The 21,543-nt window shown below is 45.0% G+C and overlaps 3 protein-coding genes across 3 annotated transcripts; 1 reads left to right on the forward strand and 2 right to left on the reverse strand.

The window, feature by feature from the left end:
* Nucleotides 1–753: 753 nt before the first annotated feature.
* LOC123397794 lies at nt 754–1,412 on the reverse strand. Its single transcript, XM_045092325.1, has one exon. The coding sequence runs from the start codon at nt 1,163–1,165 to the stop codon at nt 893–895; it is 273 nt and encodes a 90-aa protein (XP_044948260.1). The 5' UTR covers nt 1,166–1,412; the 3' UTR covers nt 754–892.
* Nucleotides 1,413–7,863: 6,451 nt separating this feature from the next.
* LOC123395626 (superoxide dismutase [Cu-Zn] 4A-like) lies at nt 7,864–8,725 on the reverse strand. Its single transcript, XM_045090655.1, has 5 exons — nt 8,641–8,725; nt 8,456–8,557; nt 8,280–8,375; nt 8,115–8,146; nt 7,864–8,007 (listed from the first exon to the last, which is right to left on the reverse strand). The coding sequence occupies exons 1-5, from the start codon at nt 8,714–8,716 to the stop codon at nt 7,879–7,881; spliced, it is 435 nt and encodes a 144-aa protein (XP_044946590.1). The 5' UTR covers nt 8,717–8,725; the 3' UTR covers nt 7,864–7,878.
* Nucleotides 8,726–13,266: 4,541 nt separating this feature from the next.
* Nucleotides 13,267–13,915, forward strand: LOC123397868. The gene has a single exon (XM_045092390.1). The coding sequence runs from the start codon at nt 13,304–13,306 to the stop codon at nt 13,577–13,579; it is 276 nt and encodes a 91-aa protein (XP_044948325.1). The 5' UTR covers nt 13,267–13,303; the 3' UTR covers nt 13,580–13,915.
* The last annotated feature ends 7,628 nt before the right edge of the window (nt 13,916–21,543 follow it).

Raw genomic sequence — 21,543 nt, forward strand, 5'->3', positions numbered from 1 at the left:
GGTGTCAGGCGCCTTCCCCGCCGGGTCACCTCAGTCCAGCCCGGATCCGGCCCCGAAATGGCAACCTCGGTCCCCGAGGAGTCGACGATGATGGACTTGACGCGCGGGGCTTGAATGCGCCCGGACTCCTCTGGAACAGGTGATGGAGGCAGATCCCGCGGATCCTGTCCCATGCCCTCCATCGGCGCCGGGGAGGAGGCACGGGGCGGACCGTCGGTTGCAGCGTAGGAGCACTCTCCTCGGAGCAGCAGCCTCGGTGTGGGAACCGAATCCGACAGGAGACGACGAAGAACCCGGAACGACGCAGGCGGTGGAGGCGACGGACCACGGGGCGGTGTGGCGTCGCGCGGACCGGCGCCTGGAGAGGCCGGAAGAGCCGGCGGGCCGCCGGGGGTATGCCCGCCCCGGCCGGTCATAAGTGTTTGGAGGGTGGCCACCACGACCGGAGTGGCCAGCGGCGCGGGGTGGGAGCGTGTGCTCTCTCGAGCTGGGAGCGGGGAGCGCTAGGCTGAGACGCCTGCGCACCCTAGTGGACGGTGGAACTAGAAGACGACCAATGCGAGAGGAGAGAAATGCAGCTCGGAGCGTGATTTTTCCGTCTTATCCTTACAAAGCTTATCCAAGGACATCGTGAGCATTAAAATGCACTGATACAAATACGAAAACAGAACCATTCGGAGAGTTCATGATACGAACAACTGTTGCATTCGTCAGAAGTTTCTCCTCAAAAGACAAGCACGTACGATTGCATTGTAACCAGAACATAAACTCGTGTGGTCACTTAATTGTACAAACCCAAAGGGCGTGTAGCTCAGTTTACATATCCAGTCCCAAAGAACCAACCAATCAATCAATCAATCAATCAAAGAATGGTTTGAATAGCTAATATGAACTAATCCTTCTTCTGGTGAGCGAGGGCCACGGGCGACGACGGCTCCACGGGGCCGGCGCGGGGCGAGGGCTCGCCGCCGAGCGGCAGGTCGGAGAGCAGCGCGACCATGCGGCGGGCGCTGAGGGAGCGCGCCGGGGGGAGGCCGAGGGTCTTGGTGGTGGAGAAGACGGAGGAGGACTGGGCGAGGATGAGGTACACCAGCGCCTGCACCAGCACGAACAGCCCCACCTTCAGCAGCGCCCCGTGCTGGCTCGCCATCGTCTCGAACTCCATGCCGACTAAACTAATTAACCCCCGAGCTCTTGGTCACACGACACCGAGTTTCTTCCTTCCCTGAGACTGAGAGGCCGAGACTGATCAGAATCCCTCGAGAATGCGCTGCTTGCTTGACGTGTTTGTGTGGTCTGTAGGTGCGTGGTGCGCGCTTATATAACGGCGAGACGCCGGCCTGACCGCTGCCGGCCAGGGGCAGGGTAGGGTAGTGCGAGGGTGCAACGCAAAGATGCTTGGTCGCTTCGGGTGGTTCGGCGAAGGGCGACGCAATTCCCACGGGGTTGGAATGGAACTGGATAGATGCCGCTGGACCTGCTCCGTGCTCCGCTCACCGCTCACGTGTGCAACGATTATAATATTGCTTGGGTTGCTCTCACGATGGCTGCGTTAAAGCCGTAAACTACTACTGGATGTCGCCGCCGGTCAAACCCAACAGTCAGAACCGGTCTTGCCTCTCGAAGTCCAAGTGAGCAAGTAGTAGCGCATGTTTACGAGAGATTTGCAGCTTCTGCCGATGGGTTTGAGGATACCTCGCACTCGCACGTGCATAAAAGAAGGATTTCGCAGCTCTTCTCCGGTGCAAGGTTACGGGGTCTAGGAAGGCGGATGCGCCAGGCTGCCCTTTTACCCAAGGTCTTCGACCTGAAGAACGCAGCTAATCGCCTAAGCGAAAGAGCTTTCCGACTCCCGTCGAGTCAGCTCGGTCTTATCCACAAGCTGACAAAGCAGTGACAAAGCTATTCAGGGCTCCTTTGGTGTGCAAAGTTCTAAAAACGTGGCAGCAGAAAAAACACATGTGTGTCACTAGGAATGGATGGGCAAATTAGAGAATTGGTAAACATAAGGGTTCTGTCAATTTTGGTGTTTGGTTTCTAATTCCTATAAACCAAACATTGATATGTGGTGGATTGGTTGTATATAGTTTACGGTGAAGCACATTTGTGCTCCCTGGAGCCACGGACGATTCTAGGGGGGGGGGGGGGGGGGGCGGCGGCTAGACCCTCCTAACAAATTGATTTTTTTTACTATAATAATGGTTGTTGTAGCTAATTTTTTTTTACTTCATATGAACTTTTCACTCTCCATGAATAAACTTGCCCCCCCTATGCTTGCATGTTGGCTTCGTCCCTGCCTGGAGCAACTCCAACCGGTCGATCCAAACGGACGGTGCTTTTGTCCGCTTTTTGTTTGTTTGGATCGGTCCGACGGACCAAACGTCTGCTTTCTTGTTTGGATCGGCACATGCGTCCAACGCTGGCTCGACCCATTTTGACGACGCGTAAAAAAATTGCAAAAAATTTCAAAAATAAAAACTAGCATAAACTAGATATTAAAGCTGACCACGAAGGCCAACGAGAGTCCACGCGTCCTCATTACATTAACTAAACATTAAAAAATAAACTACGCGCTACCCTAGCCGTCTTCGTCGTTGGCGTCGAGGCCGGTGAGGTCGATCTCAACAACGACGTCGGTCCAGGGGGCGGGCTATGCCGGCGCGGGCAGTGCTGGTGGCGGCGGTGGCGGTGGTAGCGCAGCACGGGAGCGCTCCTCCGCCTGGTGCAGCGCCCTCCTATGCTGGAGGTAGGCGGCCTCCTCCAGACGCAGCACGCGGGGATAGTTGACGGGGACTTGCCCTTGTTTTGGGCGGAGCCGGCCATGGCAGCTGGCTTGGGTGTGGTCGCCGACGAGGGAGCAGAGAGGTGGCGAGATGAGGACAGGGGTCTGGAAGCAGATGAGGCGGAACCCCACCTTGGATTAAAAAGGCCGACCGCGGTCACTGACGCGTGGGCCCGTGGAAAGTGGCCGTCATAAATTAAGTTGACCGCGGGTAGTTGCACGACCGACCAATGTGGACGGGGCGGACATCGAGAGCGCGCTTGTCCGCTTCGCGTACATGTCGACGCATTTCAGTCTCAAATTTGGGCCGGAAATGGGTCGGCACGGACGCGTTTTGACAATGAATCCGTGTGTTGGGCCATCACATTTGTTCGCACGGACCCAAACGAACGAAGACAGACGAAATGGATGGTCCCGTTGGAATTGCTCTTATGAAACACATGTTATTTTCACCTTTTCTGGTTTGCACGTTCTCCACTGCATTCACAACCAAGCACATTTGTGCTAGCCATGAAGCACACATTTTCTTTATCTTTTTTTGTTCCTTTTTTAGGTTTGCATGTAGTATACGCAGGGAGCACACATGTGTTTCAGCCTGAAGTATACCTACACTTTGTGGCGGCGCACATCTGTGCTCCATTGCGGGAGCGCATCTGTGATGCATCATGGGAGATTGGGAGCACATCCTGTGTTGCGTAATAACCGTGGGAAAAATAAACTACCCTGGACAGTAAGCGATACGCGGTTACCTGCTTAGCCGTTCATATATGTGAAAGGGATATGACGGGATTCATCTCTTGTAAGATGAGGTGCATGAGTAAATGAACTTTGTGTCGTGTAGGTTTTTTAGGAGGGTGCCTAAAATGATTATACGTATCACATGATTAGTTCTTTTTGCGGGGTATCACATGGTTAGTTGGGAACATGTGTTTTGGTTTTCAAAAAGGAAGGTTATAAGGTGGTGTTTCTTTCTCAGGGACTAGATTTTTTTTAGTCTCAAGGACTAAAGAAAAAAGTCCCTCCAATAGAATCTTTTTTAGTCCCCTAAGAAAAAGTTCCTCATGTTTCTTTACCTAGAAACTAAAAGGGACTTTTTAGTCTAGTCTCTGTGCAAAGAAACACCACCTAATTCTCAACCTAGGCTTCTCTTTAGATACACAACCATAATATTAATAAAGTAGATGATCGCTCAAGAAAGAAGGGATATTTATTTTTCAATTTGTAGAAAGAGTTGAACTGGTGATCAAGTCAGATTTAAGACAACCAGGGGGGGGGGGGGGAGGGGTTATGTTTTGGAAAGATTAGCTATAGGAGACACTCCTTTACATCACACTTTCAACGAGCTCTATGATACACGCGATAAAAAAAGTTATCTGTGTGAGAAGTTTGGTGTGGTGCGATTGAGAGTGGATATTGAACTTTAGAACATCTTAGTTGGATCTCCTATGGAATAGTGGAGAGAAATGATAAGTATGGTCCAACAACAACATTCATCCATCGGAAGGATAAGATTATCCGAGCCTTAGAAAAATCGGTTAAATTCTCTACCAACCCCTTATACATACTAGTAAAGTGTACGTGCAACGCACGTCTTATTAACACATCTTATATAAAACCTAACAAATTCTAGCCAACTATATCATTAATTTCTTGAACTTTCACACGAAGTACGTGCATAGTATCTAATTTTTTCCTCGTGCAAATAATTTGAAACATCACTCTTCATAAATAAACATTCCTTTTAAAACAAATATCACACATCTTTGCATCAATTATATAATCTCTTATCGAAATGCATACTTTCCCAATGCATAGTGCCCAAACAATTATAATGCCTTGTAAATAAATTTCAGTATGTGAGCAAACTCTCGAGGCTGGCTTCGAACAATGAAAGTCGGGTCAAATATACAACCATTTGATTTTTTAATTATATTAGTATTCCAATATAATCTAGTCAGAAATTAGATTCCCCTAGTGGGATAATGGACCATTTAAAAGGTACATGTCAATTCTGCATACACATATAAACAAAGTAGCATTCACATAAGAATTGTTTCCGTATCAACAAAATTAAGTGAAGAACTATTAAAAAATCAAGTATCATCCAGAAAAATGAGAAGATGCCATTGTCAAACTTCAATGGTAACTATCTTGAGCAACTATGAAGACTCACAAAAGGTAATGCCACACCATATGCTTTTTATGAATATTGATCTACAAAAAAAATCTGACAACAAAATTTACTAATTGAATGCAAGGATGACATATGATATTCATTGACAGTGAAGAATCAACAAATCAGTCCAGATTCTTCAATTTGTAGTCATTGAATCAGATGTTGTATAAATATCTACATCTAATACAATAAATTAACCACTCAGTAAATCATAGAGATAAGAGAAAAGACTCGCTACTATATATCTAAAATCGGAGAAATACAAATGAAGACACCAACTTTGGTTTGGTGACTCATGGATGTGCCTGATAAACATTGTAGTGACATTGCTCATAAAGATAGTTGGATGTTGATATAGTATTCACATTTTCCAAAAGGAGAGGAAGCTACCAGTTATTCATGACAATTTACCATGCTCTCAGAATGATCATGATAGCCCACTGATTTATTGAAATGCTAAATGTAGTTGTTTCTTGCAGCAATCTCTTCAGGGTTAGTACTACACAAAATTTCTTCATAAAGTAGCAGACAGTCCATGAGAAAAGAATCAATTATATGTCATATAAGTAATTGACAAAGAGACACTACGGTTCTGCGAAGTAGGACACTATACGTGATGCTATATTCTTCGGAGGATTTCCCAATGCCTGTTATCATCAGCAAATATTAGCTTGATGTGTGTATGGAATTTGTTCTTGTTACTTACTTATTTACTTAGTAGAAGACGGTATAGGTCTGAAAAGAACTAAAACAAGGGAATACTTAAAGTAGAACATTACCAGTCACTCTTCCAAGCATGCGCCATTCTCCTTGATCGACTTGATACTTTAATTTCATTCGAACAAAACAACCAACAACTTTACTTTCAAATGTCTCTGGCCGATTTAGCACCTTCTTAGCTAAAGATCTCCTCAAATAGATCAAATTAATGTTAGCAGGAACAAGAGCAGCAAACGATTCCCTGTTTCCGTCAGAACTCCTTTTGAAAGTACTGGACTTGGAGTTCATGGTTCGAGTTTATTCTTTCAAGAATAAATTACTGTCATCCTCAGAATTCTTCAAATCTGACACTTCAGTAAATTTTGTGCTACTATTCAAATAATTGTAAGCCTTTTCAAGTTCATCCAATTTTAGGCACTATTTTCTATTAAGTGCCTTCGAGTAACGCTTGAAAAAATATTCATAACTTAGTTTTTCAAAATCCACCTTCTCCTAGAAAATAGATAATATCTATACTGAGAAGTAAGAATTGAGTAAAAAAGGAAAGAAACTCGAGGGGCCAAATGCCATAGCCAAAGAATAACTATTAAATACTATCAGAAAATGAGTGAGATGTTACCTTGACTCAAAATTATTTAGTACCATACTTGAAAATAAATCAGTGCAATTGCCAAAACAAAATATTCTTGATGAATTAAAATCATTATTTCTCTCTATTGTGACCATTATCCTTCCTTAGACAGTTGATGCGGAATCCCTTTGTTTCCGTCAAGCTTGCAAATTGTGCTTTGGTCAGGCAAGAGACACACACAGATACATCTGGACAACAGAAGCATTGATAGGATGACGGCTGCTTGCAAATAAAGCAAGTGTGCCAACCTACCAAATTTAGCAGTAAATCAGTCAGTAATCAAAGAAACAGACCAGATTCCTGGAATCAAACTTTTCTTATAAAGAACTGCACGTACAACTGGGGCTGGAGTTGAGCCAAAGCATTATTTACCACTGGTGCTTAGGCATCAACCAAGCCACAAGACCTCCTCCTTCTTCCCTAATTGTTCTCTATAATTATGTATGCTAATTATGATTGATTGCTTTGTGTAGCTAGAGCATATTACTTGGTCAACTGGGGATGGAGTTGAGCCAAAGCATTATTTACCACCTGTTCCTTAGGTGGATTTTGAGCCAAAGGATTATTTACCACATGTTCCTTAGGCGGATTTTGACTTGTAGGGGGTTTAATCACTCTCAATCCCCTCCAAACCCCTTCAAATCTCAAGGAACCGAACAAGGCCATGTGAGAAAATAGAAATACCTTTTCTAAATTGCAATTAGAATAACTAAAAGTAATGATGCTAATACCCCGCAAGAAAAAGTGAAGTAACACACTATGTTTTTGAGTTATAAAACATGAAGCAAAACAGTACTGTCATATTACTGCAGCATCGCATCATAGATTGGACCAGTTTCACAATGGTTAGACAATACAATTAGGATGTGTCCAATCAAACTAATCTGGACATTCGGGTGGAAGTACTCATCTTATAAGCATACGCCAAAGCAACACAAGCATCGATTACGCCAAAGCAACACAAGCATCGATTACGCCAAGCAAATGCTCAGGTTATACCAAGTGTATCCTAAATCATAACATCTACTGTACCCTGCATGCCAAATGCCTAAAACACTTGTGTCGTGCATTCTTTTCTATAGACATGTGATAAGAGTATAAATTCATGTTCTCCTTGTACCTAAATAATAGTAGTTGGGGAGAACTATCATATAAGACACTAAAGCTAGAATTAAATACTCCTCTGTGCCAAAATAAGTGTCTCAAGCTTAATACAATTTTGTACTAAAGTCAGTACAAAGTTAAGGTAGTTATTTTGGGATGGAGGGAGTATTTGTTTGATTACCAGATTTTAAGATATATATGTGGAAATTGGAGTAAAGCAAGAAAAAACACCCCTGGCTAAATATTCCATAAGGACAGTTAGTCACGAAGTACTCCTTTGATTTTAACCTCTAGTTACGAAAGCAACACGTTTATCCAAAAGTAGACTTAAGTTCCCAGGTTCTTCAAACTTATTCATACAACATGAATTCACTATTATGATCCATTATAAATATATAAAGTATACAAGCACATAACTATTCTAGGAATCCTGCAAAAACAACTTCATTCAAGTTTGACAAACAATCATGCACAGGGAGGCACAAAAATGTATGATTCAAGTGTTTCCAAAGTATTACCCTTGCCAAGATCATCAGCATCACCATGGACGACAACATCATGGCCAATGATTGAATGTGGTCCGGCAAGGGGGATCTGCCATTCAAAATTGTTATCAATGTCAAACAAAATGTGCTAAAACACAACAAAACGGCAAGATGACAATGTTATATGTCTATAGAGAGAAAAGAAATATTGCTTACATGGCAGTCAGTAACATTGATGTTAGCAACACCTGGGAGCCAAGAAGTAAACTGCCAGTGAGGCTATGCATTACACACGATGCTACCTAAGTTTGAAACAAAGCAAAAAATGTATCTCCAACAAGAAGGAATCTAGGTGAGGCAAGAAGGGTATAAACGAAGTACCATCCGCTCCAGCTGTCACATTTCCGAGGTCACCAGCATGGCGGATTTCATCTTCGGGTGCCCCATGCACATGACCAGCGGGGTTGAAGTGCGGTCCTACAAAGGAAATCGACCACACCAATAAGCACACACAGTCCATTTCATCTGTGCTGGAAGGGGAACAGAAATGTTGGTACCAGTTGACATGCAGCCGTTGGTGGTGTCACCAAGAGCGTGCACATGGAAGCCATGGAGCCCTTCCTTGAGTCCGGTGACACTTTCCGTCACAGTGGTCGGGCCTAAATAAGAACCGACCAATTTACATCCAAGGAAAATAAAGGGATAGAATACAGAGGCTCGCAGAGCATGTTTGTATGATTACCATCTCCCTCCTGGGTGAAGAAGATGGTGCCCTTGACACCCTCGCTGCCGGTAAGCACATCTACATCCTTCACCATTGTGTCTGTGATCTGCAATCAAAGCCCAGAAGCGAATAATCATTCAAGCGAGGCAACAGGACATCACAATTCTAACAACCTCGTCAGCAAGGTCACCCATTCTCTCCTCGGCCTCCATATCAGCTCCATCTTGCATCTCCGGCAAGTACATGCGCCACCAGACGGGACGAAGAATCGCACAAATCGCTGTGCAGATCGAGGGCTGAAAATTATCTAAAATTCGGGTGATTTCAGTTAACTGTGCTCTACCAAATCAGTTTAAACTACCGTAACTCAATATCAAACTCCAGCACAAGCATCACTATAACCCACAGGTGGCAATGGCGACTTGCTTGTTTTCCGAATATGCAACAAATCAGGTACATGCTGGAAAGCCGAAACTGATCTGAACACTGAAGCAATCTGCCCCCAATCTACTCCTTCCGTTCCTAAATATAAGTCTTTGTAGAGATTTCACTAGTGGACTATATACGGATGTATATAGACATACTTTAGAGTATAGATTCAATCATTTTGCTCCGTATGTAGACCCTTAGTGAAATCGCTTAAAAGACTTATATTTAGGAACGGAGGGAGTATATGCTAAACAAACAGACTAAAACCTTGAGCAAGACAGACTACTTGCATACAAATCGACAAATACAAGGCGGGTGCACGCGCTCACCTCGACGTCGAGCTGGTTGAGAACGCTCCACGGAGCCAGCTCGCCCTCCACCTGCCCGTCTTCCTCCCCGTTGCTCGCCTCCCGGCCGAAACCATCCAGGCCCTCCCGCTTCGCCGGTGCCGGCGCCGGCCACTCAGGCTTCTCAGAGACCAGAGGCCTGAACCCGTCCGAGTCCCTGGCCGCACGCACGGCCAGCGGCGAGGCTCCGACACGGCCAAAACCTTGAGCAGGGCTAGGGTTTTAGCTAGCATTTTTTCATGGGTGGCCGACGGGGAGGGAGAGGAGCCCCAACGGGGAGGGAGAGGAGCCCCGACGGGGAGGGAGAGGGGTGCGGGGCGTGGAGACCGGCGGGGAGAGCAGCGACGCGCCGAGCGGGGGGTGCGGCAGCAGAACCGACGGCGGGCTGATGCGGCGGTGCGGGGGAGGGTGGCTGTGGGCGGTGCGGGGGCGGGCGGCTACGCGAGGATGGGGCGAGCGAGCGATGCGGGCGGGGGCGGGCGAGCGGGGCGATTGAGCGCGAGACGGCGTGGGGGTGGGCAATTAGCGCTAACGAAAACTGTCTAGTTTCGTTAACGACGTTTTTAGACCCTTGATGGTGTAATCAGACGGTCCAGATCTGTAGTTAGATCTGCCTTTCGTGCTTTTAATAGTACAGACGAAGCTACCAGGGGAGGGTTACAACAGGCCATCACCCGATTTACCAAGCCATGAAAATGTCGATGAAAGTCAAGGTTTTTCTTTAGCAACTCTTACGAAAAAGATTAACTTTGAGTGAGTGAGTTTTAAAAAAGGAAAGGTACATCGAAGGTAAACGTTTGCTTTGTAGTTTAGATTGTGTCACCAAATCACATCCTTTTTAAATGTATCACAAGAAAGCGAGGCTTTTTGTGGTGACGGAGAAGGAGGGTTGGTTTCATCCCCAATGTCCCTTTAACTTTGTGTTTGTCGGTTTTTCACGCATGTTCAATTCAGCTAATGCTGGTTGACAAATTACACGAGATTTTTTTTCTCATTTGATTTGTGGGGAATTACAAAGGAACCTAAGTGTTTTAGGTTGAAAATCATCTATACCTTATGCACTAACTAGAAAAACGACCCGTGCGTTGCAACGGGAGAAAAATTCATCACACCCTTGCATTTTATGTACTCCCTCCTTTCCTAAATATTTGTCTTTCTACAAAGATTCAACTATGGACTACATACGAAGCAAAATGAATGAACTTACACTCTAAAATATGTCTATATACATCCGTATGCAATCCATAGTGAAATCTTTAAAAAAACAAATATTTAGAAACAAAGAGAGTATGTTTCTTCTTTAATTTTGCATGCATGTCTTAGATATCAGTTCAGTTATCCCACCATATAGAAGGTTAATTAGCCATATATATAGGGAGGCGTGCTCTCTCCTCCTTGGTCGGTTTGGGTTTCCATCACATTTTTCTTTAGTTTTAGGAAATCTGCTAGTGGTGCTGCAAATAGCATCAGTCGTAAGAAAATTTACATACAGACCTAAAAACAAAATAGAACCAAAACAAAACATATTTTTATGAATCACACATTTTTGGGCTGCTATTTCTAAGTGTTTTTAGGTCTTTTTTTCAAATTCAGGGTCAACATTTTTCAAAGCATATTTTTATGAATCACACATTTTTGGGCCGCTATTTCTAAGTGTTTTTAGGTCTCTTTTTCAAATTCAGGGTCAACATTTTTCAAAGCATATTTTTATGAATCACACATTTTTGGGCCGCTATTTCTAAGTGTTTTTAGGTCTCTTTTTCAAATTCAGGGTCAACATTTTTCAAAGCATATTTTTATGAATCACACATTTTTGGGCCGCTATTTCTAAGTGTTTTTAGGTCTCTTTTTCAAATTCATGGTCAACATTTTTCAAAACATATTTATTTTTGATTTCTACTTTTTATACACATTCCACATTTTTGGTATAAATCAAGACTTTTTTTATGTACGTTTAACATTTTCTAAATACATGAGTATCATTTTTTTCATATTAATTTGTTATGTCTGATTTGTTCCGTAGATATTGTATTTTTGTGTGTACATTTTTCTTATACATTGGAAACATTTTCTTATGCACATTTCATATTTTTAAAATGCCCGATCAGAAAATTCAAAAAAGAATTAAAAATAATATTGTTATTTTTCCATACGCATTGTACATTTTTTGTATATAATGAAATCCTTTTTTATTCAAGTTTAGCATTCCTTTGAATGCATGATTAACATTTTATCAAAGTTTGCATATAGATGATTTTTATAATTAAAATATTCAAAGTATATCCAAACAAAGTCAAAAAAATAAGTGCTCAAGCCACACTGGGCCGGCCCAGTCGGGCACGTGGCTATAGAGGAAAATGGATAGAATAAAAGGGATGGTGAGGAATCGAACCTGGGTCTGCATGTTCGAAGCATAAAGCTCCAACCAGCCGGGATGGGGGCAGAGATGCGACAATGCAGTGGATCACCTCCTTTTGAATCAGTAGAACGGCCGACTTATAAAGGAAAAAAGACGAATCGGTTTTTCCACTTGTCGGTGGCATAGGGGGTAATTCATGCGAACTTTAAGGACAAACTTTATGATGTACGACAGAAGATGTAACTGCTTTATTATTAGGGAAAGATAAAGTAGAAACGTTTCTGCACGTTCACTGTCGCATCTTTTTGTACACCCCACCCCTTCCTCCTCGTTCTTTCTTAAATCAAACCACAGTCCCGGTTTAAGTGATTCCACAGATAATGTTTTACTATTTGCGGAAAACCGTCTATAATTTTCTCAAATCAACTTGTAGTCCGGGTTTAAGTGACTCAAAAAAACTATTCTCTGTTTGCGGAAAACACCCTAACATTTGGTTTAATTAACCCATAGTACATATCATACACTTTTTTAAATAGTCATACTTTTTTAATTGTAACTTCGATTTTAAACATTGATCTTAATTTATTATATATAATATTTGATTAAAAGCTCGTAGAATCTAAATATGATGTTATTGCATGTGTTAATCATTTTATAAATGTTATTTAGGATGCTACCTTAATCAGTTGTGCACGACGTGCCTCTTTTTGCATCGGTGTACATTCAGATTGAAAATGAACATCTTAGTAAAATTAGGTTGGATACCAAATAAATCATTTTTAACAACGCATGGACGCACGAGAAAAGAAAAAACAGATTTCTCATTTTGTACGGAGAGAAAGACGCTTTAGGATTGATCATATTCGGATGCTTTGTGATTGTGTGCGTACTGAGGCCACCGTCAACGAGGTCGGAGGAGGATAAACGACAACATAGATGCATGCCGTGTTTAAATAAATAACATGGGGGTTTAATTATTTTGGAAGTTTACATAAAACATTTCGGAGCTTTATGTAGACGTAGGATTATTGCTTCACTAATCAACATCGCCTCAATGATCAGTACGTTGACCCTCATCTAGTAACATGACCTACGTATATCCAAAAACTTAGAAGTAGTACTATTGTATTTCTTGAGAGCACTTAAGTGACCACTCAAAAGAAAAACAGTCAAGTGAGAGCGACTCAAGTAAAATAATACTATTATAATCTCTGCACACGTGAGCGGTGAGCAGAGCACGGAGCAGGTCGAGCGATTTCCATCCAACCCCGTGGAACTGGCGTTGCCTTTCGCCGAACCACCCGAAAACTCCACACCCCAAGTTGGCCACCGATCGACGAAGCATCTTTGCATTGCACCTTCACCCCGGCAGCGGTCAAGCCGCCGTCTCGCCGTTATATAAGCGCGCAGCCCACACCTCCACACCTCACAAACACATCAAGCATTCTCGACAGATTCTCAGTCTCGGCGTCTCAGGGGAGAATTCGGTGAACTCGCTGGTGCCGTGTGATCAAGAGCTCGATCGGGGGTTAATTAGTCAGCTGGAATGGAGTTGGAGATGATGGCGAGCCAGCACGGGGCGCTGCTGAAGGTGGGGCTGTTCGTGCTGGTGCAGGCGCTGGTGTACCTCATCCTCGCCCAGTCCTCCTCCGTCTTCTCCACCACCAAGAACCTCGGCCTCCCCACGGCGCACTCCCTCGGCGCCCGCCGCATGGTCGCGCTGCTCGCCGACCTGCCGCTCGACGGCGAGCCCCGCGCCGGCTTCGTGGAGCCGTCGTCGCCCGTGGCCCTGGCCGCGCACGCCCACCAGAAGAAGGATTAGTGAACCGAACCACGATGATTCGCAGCGTGGGCATGGATCGAGCTGGAGGAGGCAGCTATCGAGCGAGCATATGTCTGCCGAGGTAGCAGTTGGTGCCCGCCGTAGGAGTTCGTTAGCTATTCGCGCCATTGTTTGGTGGTCCTTTGATTGGTTGGTTTCTTCTTTGAGATTTCATATGTAAACTGCACGCCGTCTTGGGTTGTAAAAACCACCATCTAAGATTGTGTTTCGGTTAACAGTGCAACGTTTTGATAAGAGCTTGTGACGAACATAACACTCACACATGAAGATCACATAACACGAAGAATTCATGGAAGAAGATTGGTTGATTGATAATGTCTTACTCCCTCCATACAGCTCTATAAGTTATTTTACGTTGTGCCATGCCATCAAGGCAAAGAGGAAAACGAAAGAACTCAATGTTTATTTGCTAATTAATATTTTTTTGAAACGTAGTCTTTTAGTGTCCGATCCATTAATAAAGTAGAAGAGAGTTGTCCAGTTAATTAACGAAAACCCGTACGAAAACCGTTGGGGCACCATCAACACACCGACCCTCGGGGCCGCGCATCCAACGAGCCGCCGGCTCCGTCACTCGAGCAACCCGTAACCGACACCCTACAGCCACAAACCGAAGCCGCCGCTCCGGCATCCACATTGACCCCGAGGCCGCACACCAGGTGAGCCGCCTGCCTTGCTGCTTAAGCAACCAGAGCCGACACCCTACATCTAATTAATATGATTGCATGCCGAGCTAAGAGCATCTCCACTCCCCCAACATCCCCCTCCCCCTAGGCGCCCTTTTTAGCGCCGACGATGCAAAATCGGCTCACTCGCACCAACAACTCCTCGTTTAGCGCCGGTTTGGGCCAAAATAACAACCGGCGAACCCGAGCCAAACCCAGCTCCCCGGGGGAGAGGGGGTGTGGAAGCGTCGGGCGAAGCAAAAAAGCTAAGCGGGCCCACTTTGTCGGCCGCACCTAAGCTATTCCGCCTGTCGTGGGTATAAGTCTGACAGTAGAAGTGTAGGATACGAAAGGATGAGCACGACCTTAGCTACGGCGAGGATGTGTCGAGTGGAATATAGGATTACAGTAAAAGCCAACCCCCGCGCCAGTGGGGAAGGGCCGCTTATATAGAGTGCGCTGCCCTTCATAATGGCCCGGTGGACAGGGGTGGAATAGTGGCGAACAAATGCCTACGTTATAGGTAACGTAAGCCTTAAATGTTAATAATGGTGTATGAAAACGTATAACCGTTGCCCTCCTGGGAGGTTACGATGTACAGAGTGGAATCCAGTCGGTACGTTAAATATGCTCCGAGTGCTCGTCACCGACTAGATGATGGGGGAGTCCTTAGTTCAGTCGGAACTGTCCAAGGGCCTCGTCCTCTATGAAGGGTAGTCCTTGGGTAGGACCTATAGTGTTGGGGAACGTCACATGGGAAACAAAAAATTTCCTACGAGCACGAAGACCTATGATGGTGATGTCCATCTACGAGAGGGGATGTTTGATCTACGTACCCTTGTAGACCGCACAGCAGAAGCGTTAAGAAACGTGGTTGATGTAGTGGAACGTCCTCACGTCCCTCGATCCGCCCCGCGAACCGTCCCGCGATCAGTCCCACGATCTAGTGCCGAACGGACGGCACCTCCGCGTTCAGCACATGTACAACTCGACGATGATCTCGGCCTTCTTGATCCAGCAAGAGAGACGGAGAGGTAGATGAGTTCTCCGGCAGCGTGACGGCGCTCCGGAGGTTGGTGGTGATCTTATCTCAGCAGGGCTCCGCCCGAGCTCCGCAGAAACACGATCTAGAGGTAAAACCGTGGAGATATGTGGTCGGGCTGCCGTGGCAAAAGTTGTGTCAAATCAGCCCTAAAACCTCCGTATATATAGGGGGAAGAGGGGGAGCCTTGCCTTGGGGTCCAAGGACCCCCAAGGACTTCGGCCGAGCCAAGGGGGGCAACCCTCCCCTTCCAAACCGAGTCCAACTAGGTTTGAAGGAGGAGTCCTTCCCCCTTTTCCCACCTCCCCTTTTTTTCTTTTCTCTTTGATTTTCTTCCTATGGGGCATAGGGCCTTCTTGGGCTGTCCCACCAGCCCACCAAGGGCTGGTGCGCCACCCCCAAGGCCTATGGGCTTCCCCGGGGTGGGTTGCCCCCCCCCCCCCCCGGTGAACACCCGGAACCCATTCGTCATTCCCGGTAACTCCGAAAACCTTCCGATAATCAAATGAGGCCATCCTATATATCAATCTTCGTTTCCGGACCATTCCGGAAACCCTCGTGACGTCCATGATCTCATCCGGGACTCCGAACAACATTCGGTAACCAACCATATAACTCAAATACGCATAAAACAACGTCTAACCTTAAGTGTGCAGACCCTGCGGGTTCGAGAACTATGTAGACATGACGCGAGGGACTCCTCGGTCAATATCCAATAGCGGTACCTGGATGCCCATATTGGATCCTACATATTCTACGAAGATCTTATCGTTTGAACCTCAGTGCCAAGGATTCATATAATCATGTATGTCATTCCCTTTGTCCTTCGGTATGTTACTTGCCCGAGATTCGATCGTCAGTATCCGCATACCTATTTCAATCTCGTTTACCCGCAAGTCTCTTTACTCGTTCCGTAATACAAGATCCCGCAACTTACACTAAGTCACATTGCTTGCAAGGCTTGTGTGTGATGTTGTATTACCGAGTGGGTCCCGAGATACCTCTCCGTCACACGGAGTGACAAATCCCAGTCTCGATCCACACTAACTCAACGAACACCTTCGGAGATACCTGTAGAGCATCTTTGTAGTCACCCAGTTACGTTGCGATGTTTGATACACACAAAGTATTCCTCCGGTGTCAGTGAGTTATATGATCTCATGGTCATAGGAACAAATACTTGACACGCAGAAAACAGTAGCAACAAAATGACACGATCAACATGCTACGTCTATTAGTTTGGGTCTAGTCCATCACGTGATTCTCCTAATGACGTGATCCAGTTATCAAGCAACAACACCTTGTTCATAATCAGAAGACACTGACTATCTTTGATCAACTGGCTAGCCAACTAGAGGCTTGCTAGGGACAGTGTTTTGTCTATGTATCCACACATGTATATAAGTCTTCATTCAATACAATTATAGCATGGATAATAAACGATTATCTTGATACAGGAACTATAATAATAACTATATTTATTATTGCCTCTAGGGCATAATTCCAGCAGTCTCCCACTTGCACTAGAGTCAATAATCTAGCCCTCACATCATCATGCGAATTACATTGTAATAAATCTAACACCCATATAGTTCTGGTGTTGATCATGCTTTGCCCGTGGAAGAGTTTAGTCAGCGGGTCTGCTACATTTAGATCCGTGTGCACTTTGCATATATTTACGTCCTCCCCTTCGACGTAGTCGCGGATGAGGTTGAAGCGTCGTTTGATGTGTGTGGACTTCTTGTGAAACCGTGGTTCCTTTGCTAGGGAAATGGAACCCGTGTTGTCACAGAACAAGGTTATTGGATTCAGTGCGCTTGGCACCACTCCAAGATCCGTCATGAACTGCTTCATCCAGACACCCTCCTTAGCCGCCTCCGAGGCAGCCATGTACTCCGCTTCACATGTAGAATCTGCTAGGACGCTCTGCTTGGAACTGCACGAGTTTACCACACCCCCATTAAGAATAAATACGTATCCGGTCTGCGACTTAGAGTCGTCCGGATCTGTGTCAAAGCTTGCATCGACGTAACCTTTTACGGCGAGCTCTTCGTCACCTCCATACACGAGAAACATCTCCTTAGTCCTTTTCAGGTACTTTAGGATATTCTTGACCGCCGTCCAGTGATCCACTCCTAGATTACTCTCGAACCTACCTGCCATACTTATGGCCAGGCTAACGTCTGGTCTAGTGCACAGGATTGCATACATGATAGAACCTATGGCTGAAGCATAGGGGACGGTGCTCATATGCTCTCTATCCTCATCAGTTGCTGGGCACTGAGTCTTACTCAATCTCGTACCTTGTAAAACTGGCAAGAGCCCTTTCTTGGACTGTTCCATTTTGAACCTCTTCAAAACTTTATCAAGGTATGTGCTTTGTGAAAGTCCTATCAGGCGTTTTGATCTATCCCTGTAGATCTTAATGCCTAGAATGTAAGCAGCTTCTCCTAGGTCCTTCATAGAGAAACTTTTATTCAAGTAATCCTTTATGCTCTCCAAAAACTCTACGTTGTTTCCAATCAGCAATATGTCATCCACATATAATATTAGAAACGCCACAGAGCTCCCACTCACTTTCTTGTAAATACAAGATTCTCCAACCACTTGTATAAACCCAAATGCTTTGATCACCTCATCAAAGCGTTTGTTCCAACTCCGAGATGCTTGCACCAGTCCATAAATGGATCGCTGGAGCTTACACACCTTGTTAGCATTCTTAGGATCGACAAAACCTTCGGGTTGCATCATATACAACTCTTCCTTAAGGAAACCGTTAAGGAACGCCGTTTTGACATCCATCTGCCAGATTTCATAATCGAAAAACGCAGCTATTGCTAACATGATTCTGACGGACTTAAGCATCGCTACGGGTGAGAATGTCTGATCGTAGTAAACTCCTTGAACTTGTGAAAAACCTTTTGCCACAAGTCGAGCTTTATAAACGGTCACATTGCCGTCAGCGTCCGTCTTCCTCTTAAAGATCCATTTGTTCTGAATAGCCTTGCGTCCCTCAGGTAGTACTTCCAAAGTCCACACTTTGTTCTCATACATGGATCCTATCTCGGACTTCATGGCTTCTAGCCATTTGTTGGAATCTGGGCCCACCATTGCTTCTTCATAATTTGCAGGTTCATTGTTGTCTAACAACATGATTGACAAGACGGGATTACCGTACCACTATGGAGCAGCACGTGGTCTCGTCGACCTGCGTGGTTCGACAGAAACTTGAACCGGAGTTTCATGATCATCATCATTAACTTCCTCCTCAACCGGCGTCGCAAGATAGAGGTTTCCCCTTGCCCTGCGCCACCATCTAGAGGGATGAGAGGTTCGACAACCTCATCAAGTTCTACCTTCCTCCCACTCAATTCTCTAGAGAGAAACTCCTTCTCGAGAAAAGATCCGTTTTTAGCAACAAACACTTTGCCCTCGGATTTGAGATAGAAGGTGTACCCAACTGTCTCTTTTGGGTAACCTATGAAGATGCACTTTTCCGCTTTGGGTTCCAGCTTTTCAGGCTGAAGCTTTTTGACATAAGCATCACATCCCCAAACGTTAAGAAACGACAACTTTGGCCTTTTGCCATACCACAGTTCGTATGGTGTCGTCTCAACGGATTTTGATGGTGCCCTATTTAAAGTGAATGCAGCTGTTTCTAATGCATAACCCCAAAACGATAACGGCAAATCGGTAAGAGACATCATAGATCACACCATCTCTAGTAAAGTACAATTACGACGTTCGGACACACCATTACGCTGTGGTGTTCCAGGCGGTGTCAACTGTGAAAGAATTCCACATTGTCTTAAGTGAGCACCAAATTCGAAACTCAGATATTCACCCCCACGATCAGACCGTAGGAACTTGATCTTCTTGTTACGATGATTTTCAACTTCACTCTGAAATTGCTTGAACTTTTCAAATGTTTCAGACTTGTGCTTAATTAAGTAGACATAACCATATCTACTCAAATCGTTAGTGAAGGTGAGAAAATAACGATATCCGCCGCGTGCCTCTACGCTCATCGGACCACACACATCGGTATGTATGATTTCCAACAAGTCACATGCACGCTCCATTGTTTCGGAGAACGGAGTTTTAGTCATCTTGCCCATGAGGCATGGTTCGCACGTGTCAAGTGAATCAAAGTCAAGTGACTCCAAAAGTCCATCGGCATGGAGTTTCTTCATGCGCTTTACACCAATATGACCTAAGCGGCAGTGCCACAAAAATATGGCGCTATCATTGTTAACTCTAACTCTTTTGGTCTCAATGGTATGTATGTGTGTATCACTATCAAGATTCAATATGAACAATCCTCTCACATTGGGTGCATTACCATAAAAGATGTTACTCATAGAAATATAACAACCATTATTCTCTAACTTAAAAGAGTAACCGTCTCGCAATAAACAAGATCCAGATATAATGTTCATGCTCAACGCAGGCACTAAATAACAATGATTCAAGTTCATAACTAATCCTGATGGTAACTGAAGTGAGACTGTGCCGACGGCGATTGCATCAACCTTGGAACCATTTCCTACGCGCATCGTCACTTCATCTTTCGCCAGCCTTCGTCTATTCCGCAGTTCCTGTTTCGAGTTGCAAATATGAGCAACAGAACCGGTATCGAATACCCAGGCACTACTACGAGAGCCGGTTAAGTACACATCAATAACATGCATATCAAATATACCTGATTTTTCGTTGGCCGCCTTCTTATCAGCCAGATACTTGGGGCAATTGTGCTTCCAGTGACCCATACCCTTGCAATAGTAACACTCCGTTTCAGGCTTAGGTCCAGCTTTGGGTTTCTTCGTCGGATTGGCAACAGGCTTGCCGCTCTTCTTTGAATTACCCTTCTCGCCTTTGCCGTTTCTCTTGAAACTAGTGGTCTTATTCACCATCAACACTTGATGTTCTTTACGGAGTTCAGACTCTGCGACTTTCAGCATCGCAAACAACTCGCCGGGTGACTTGTTCATCCCTTGCATGTTGTAGGTCAACACAAAGCCTTTATAGCTTGGCGGCAGTGATTGAAGGATTCTGTCAGTGATAGCCTCTTGCGGGAGTTCAATCCCCAGCTCAGCTAGACGGTTTGAGTACCCAGACATTTTGAGCACATGTTCACTGAAAGACGAGTTCTCCTCCATCTTGCAAGCATAGAATTTATCGGAGGTCTCATACCCTCGATCCGGGCGTTCTTCTGAAAGATAAACTTCAACTCCTGGAACATCTCAAATGCTCCATGACGCTCAAAGCGACGTTGAAGTCCCGGTTCTAAGCCATACAAGACTGCACATTGAACTACTGAGTAGTCCTCCTTACGTGCTAACCAAGCGTTCTTAACATCCTGGTCAGCCGTAGCGGGTGGTTCATCTCCTAGCGCAGCATTAAGGACATAATCCTTCTTCCCAGCTTGTAAGATTAGCTTAAGATTACGAGCCCAGTCTACAAAGTTGCTTCCATCATCTTTCAACTTAGCTTTCTCTAGGAACGTATTAAAATTTAGGGTGATTGTCTCGTGAGCCATGATCTACAATACAAATATATTCAAAGTGGACTTAGACTATGTTCAAGATAATTAGAGTTTAACTTAATCAAATTACTCGCTAAACTCCCACTCAAAAAGTACATCTCTCTAGTCATTTGAGTGGTTCATGATCCAGTTACACTAGCTCAAGTCCGATCATCACGTGAGTTGAGTATAGTTTCAGTGGTAAGCATCCCTATGCTAATCATATCATCTATATGATTCATGATCGACCTTTCGGTCTCATGTGTTCCGAGGCCATGTCTGCACATGCTAGGCTCGTCAAGCTTAACCCGAGTGTTCCGCGTGCGCAACTGTTTTGCACCCGTTGTATGTGAACGTTGAGTCTATCACAACCGATCATCACGTGGTGTCTCGAATCGACGAACTGTAGCAACGATGCACAGTCGGGGAGAACACAATTTCGTCTTGAAATTTTAGTGAGAGATCACCTCATAATGCTACCGTCGTTCTAAGCAAAATAAGGTGCATAAAAGGATTAACATCACATGCAATTCATAAGTGACATGATATGGCCATCATCTCGTGCTCCTTGATCTCCATCACCAAAGCACCGACACGATCTTCTTGTCACCGGCGCCACACCATGATCTCCATCAACGTGTCGCCATCGGGGTTGTCATGCTACTCATGCTATTACTACTAAAGCTATATCCTAGCAAAATAGTAAACGCAT

This window comes from Hordeum vulgare, chromosome 5H (assembly GCF_904849725.1).
Source record: "Hordeum vulgare subsp. vulgare chromosome 5H, MorexV3_pseudomolecules_assembly, whole genome shotgun sequence".
NCBI classification, from domain to species: domain Eukaryota; kingdom Viridiplantae; phylum Streptophyta; class Magnoliopsida; order Poales; family Poaceae; genus Hordeum; species Hordeum vulgare.